The sequence below is a fragment of the Triticum dicoccoides genome, chromosome 2A (assembly GCF_002162155.2).
Source record: "Triticum dicoccoides isolate Atlit2015 ecotype Zavitan chromosome 2A, WEW_v2.0, whole genome shotgun sequence".
Classification (NCBI taxonomy): Eukaryota; Viridiplantae; Streptophyta; class Magnoliopsida; order Poales; family Poaceae; genus Triticum; species Triticum dicoccoides.
Window position 1 is genome coordinate 663818478 of NC_041382.1, and position 4082 is coordinate 663822559.

The following is a 4082-nucleotide window of genomic DNA, read 5'->3' on the forward strand; positions in this document are numbered from 1 at the left end:
GGCCAGCCCACCTTCCTCCTTGTCGCCGCCCGCTTCATTCACCCCGCTCCCGCCGGTGCGCGCCGCCCCCCTCCAGTTTCCCACCCAACCAATCTCGGCTCTCCCCCCCCCCCCCGCCCCGGAGGCCAGATTGCTTCCATGGACGCCGCCGCCGCCGCCGTCACCACCCTCTCCGCGCTCGCCGTCTTCGCCAGCACGCTCCACCAAGGTCGGCCCCTCGATCGTTCTCCTCCCGCTCGCGTCGCACGGCGTTTTTGTGTGTGACGTACGGCTTTTTTTTCCTTCGCAGGCGCCGTGCGGAGCGTGCACGGGTACAGGGTCGTCGCGATGGGAGGGAGGTGCGCGTGGGACCGGTGGGTGGAGCGGGAGTTCGCCTTCTCCCCCACCTCCTGCCGCGAGGTCCCGCTCCCCGCCGCCGCGCCGCGGATACTCCCGGTCGAGTGGCGCGGCCGCCCGGCGTACCGCGAGGGCCAGGTGCTGGGCGCCTGGCGCTGCGTCCTGGCCTTCGATTCCATCGCCGCCGTGCCGCTGCCGCCCACGCCTCCCCCGATGCTCTGCCCCTTCCGGTAGTAGTACACACGATTCTTCCCGTGACAACTCGCTGGCTGATTGCGAATTGAGGGCTGACAGCGTCGTTTCTTGTCTATCTTGTCATCAGGAACCCGGGGCTGGTGTGCGTGCCTTCGCTGTACAACGACCTGTACATGGTGTATCAGTTTCAGAAATTTCAACAGGCCCCGGAGCTCGTCAAACGTGATTCGGATGAGAAATCGACCCGTTTGGAAGCAGAGGATAAAACTTCTGATGTCGAAGTTAAAGAAGAGTCAGGGTCTGATTCTGATGAGGATCCCCAATCTGGTGAAGGTGATTGCGTCTCCTCCATATTCTCACCTGCAAAATCTAACAACTGTAGATGCTGTCACTAGTGTTGTTCTCACTGTCGTTAGTGTGAGGTGGATGTTGAATCAGGGGTTTGGGTGTGCGGCCAAGGCAAACTGAGAGACTGGTCTTTACATACTGACAAAGGAGAATGAGTTGGTTGAAAGTGTGGATGTTGAAACAGAGCTTTGGGTGTGGGAGTCAGGAATATGAATATTGTTTAAGACCAATGCATCCTAGTATGCACCTAGCATGACCATTGCTAGCTACATAGCTCCGTTCCTGAATAACAATGGGCCATCTGCTAATTGATTAGTATTATGTGGATATACCACATGTTCAGATTTTTTTTTTCAGGCTGACAGATGCATAACAGTTAGATAAATTTGATAAGATGGTTATAGCTAGCCTTAACAAGTTCATGGTGTATACTGTGTACAAACTGATTCCTTTATATGGGATCTTTTTGGACACCAATTTTACTTATGTTGTCATACATAATACTGTATTAAACTAAGTTTATGTTATTGGGACATATCTATTTCAAATTTCACACGACTATTTTGCATCAACTTTGAAACCCTACCTTCTTGTTTGCAGAAGTTTCAAACTGCAAATACCTTGCTTGCAACTTAGTCTAAATATCCTGCTGGTACCAAATAGGAAGTTAAAAATGAGGTGAAGCAAGTACAAAATGAAACTTATTTGTTTGTGATATTACTTTTTAAGGCAATTGTTGATCTCATGCAGATTTTGGAATCATATTTGAGCTATTAGATGGACTCTTGGCATCTGAATAACCGCAACTAAAAATGATTCAAGGGAATGACTTGCAGTTGCTTCTCATGGAACTTCTTGTGTGTCTGTTCTCTGTTGCTTACTACTTCGTGCTCTCCCTGCCAAGAACTTAAATACTCGTATATATGGACAATTTCAATAATTTTGAAAAGTATCGTACCTTCTGAAATCTGAAGTCCTATTCTGCCTGTGTTGTTTCATTTGTCTTCATCGCTGTGATGTTTTTCATTTCGTCTTCAGTATGCTGATCCCAATCTACATATGTCGGATGCAGAACTTCCAGCACATGTTGAGAGACGCCGGAGAGCCAAGAAGCAGCACATAGCTAGCATCACTCTAGCTGACATAGCCCCGTACTTCCATCTTCCAATCAGAGAAGCATCCAGGGCTCTGAAGATCGGAGTCAGCATACTGAAGCAGAAATGCAGGCAATACGGGATACCCCGCTGGCCTCACAGGAAGATCAAGTCCCTCGATTCACTGATTAGTGATCTGGAGGTAAATCTGGCAGCACCCTCTCTCCCTCTCTGCTTGATCATTCATCTCTGTTCGTAAACATAGCCGTGCAACATTTGGCTGTAGTCTGCAGCAGTGGATCATGTAGTGCCGACCTGTTGACACCAACACAACACATTCTTTTTTTGTGTCCATTGTTACAGTTTGTGATGGACGACACAGATGGAGATGTTGTGCAGAAGGAGACTCGCAGGCAGAGGGAGAAGGAGAAGGAGAGGGAGAAGGAGAAGGAGAAGCAGGAGGCGATCCAAGCGCTGGCTAAGCGGAAGCGGTTGCTGGAGAGCGAGAAGGAGATCATCCAGCAGAAGCCTGCCCTGGACCTGATGGCTGAAACCAAGCTGTTCAGGGAGGACGTTTTCAAGAGGAGATACAGAGCTAAAAGATTGCCCGGTCAATGATTTCTTTTGCTATCCTTTCTGAGGCTTGACTCTCATGTCATGTGTAAGTGTAACTAGTGCTCATTCTTTGGACAGCAAGGAGCTGGTGTCTCAGAGTTATATTACCAGAGATGGTCAAAGCTATCTACCGCCAGTGTCTCAGAGTTATGCTTGGTGTTGTTTCAGTAAGTGATAATAGTATAATACTAGTAGATGATTACTGGTGCATCTGTTGCCTCCTGTCTCCTGATGGTTGGCGCCCTGGCCGTTCCGGCAGACTGAACTAAGTGGAATTCAGTATGAACATTGAGGTGAACTAACTGGAATTCAGTCTGAACATTGAGGATAAAGGAACTCCACTGTCAAGTTCAGAGTTACAGACGAAAATGTCTTATAAATCTTGTAGTTGGAAGTTCCAGGCAGCCGCGGTGAGAAGCGCCCATCATGCATGTTCAGACTGGCGTGGCTAGCTCGAAAACCCACCTGTACCACCGTAAGTTCACGGGAAAACTCTTGACCAGTTTCGTCCTGATAATCGCAACCACCCACCGGTCCCGTTAACACCTCAAGGTTTTGAGAAGATTCGCCATTCGCTACTTTTAGTGTCTTTTAGGGCTAATGTCGGGTGCTCTGCCTTTTCATTATAGATTAGGAATTTACAAGAGAGAAGTCTGAAGCCCTAGGGCAAACAAAAAGAGAGAAGGAAATGAATTACAAAGCTAAAGGCCTGTTAGGGAGCATGATGATGATCTTCCGCCATACTTCCTTTGCAAATGGGCAGGAACAGTTCAGATGAGTGCAGTGTCAATCCTTTGATCGCAGAGGGAGCAGGTGTCGTTGTATTCACATCCTCTCTAGTTTTTTTAAACGAGGCAACTTTTTTGTTATTTTCATTGATTAAGAAGAAGAGAGTTGACTGGTTAATTGAAGGAAAATTGGGCGAAAACCTAAATACAACCCCACACGGGGCACACACGACGACCTGACCACAAGGGCCAATAAGTCGACCGAAGCGGCGAGGACATGGCAGCTCAGATTTTGAAGAAGAGCTTCACATCCTCTCTATTTTGAGCTAGCAGCCAAGCAAAGAATTTGATTTTTTTTGCCTCCACTTTTGCTTTCCAAATGGCATTTAACTCTGGCTTTGCAATAGTTTCGATGAATTGGGCACCTGCTACTTTTAGTGTTGGGTCGAAACTGAGGGAGTAATCCGCTCGCCTGTTAATTTCCTAACGGAACTACATTTGTTCATCATGATCCAAGTATGAAACCACTCTAGTATCTAAATCAATTTAGGTTTGAGGAGTGTTCTTCGGAGCATTAGAACACGGCTGAAACTGAAAGACCGAAACTGCAAGACGCACTCCAATACTGCAACAATTTTAACCCACATTTTTTGTGTGGGGATTTTAACCCAAAGATTTATTTTTGAGGCGATTTAACCCGTAAATACGGAGAGCAACTAGTTGGCGAGCGCTCCTTCGGGAGCCTCCCAACGATCACTTGCGAGTG

General features: G+C 47.7%; 1 protein-coding gene across 2 annotated transcripts in view; it reads left to right on the top strand.

Annotated features, from left to right (window-relative positions):
• The window catches only part of LOC119356067 (protein RKD5-like), a 3578-nt gene extending 780 nt beyond the window's left edge, over positions 1–2798 (top strand). Inside the window, exons 1-5 of one of the 2 annotated variants that reach the window (XM_037622966.1) lie at positions 51–208; positions 290–566; positions 659–864; positions 1952–2175; positions 2337–2798. In XM_037622966.1, the coding sequence (XP_037478863.1) occupies positions 139–208; positions 290–566; positions 659–864; positions 1952–2175; positions 2337–2591 (1032 nt within the window). In that variant the 5' untranslated portion in view covers positions 51–138 and the 3' untranslated portion in view covers positions 2592–2798. Of the gene's footprint in view, positions 1–50; positions 209–289; positions 567–658; positions 865–1951; positions 2176–2336 lie in introns of those variants that run through there. The other variant, XM_037622967.1, reaches the window with a different exon arrangement.
• The last annotated feature ends 1284 nt before the right edge of the window (positions 2799–4082 follow it).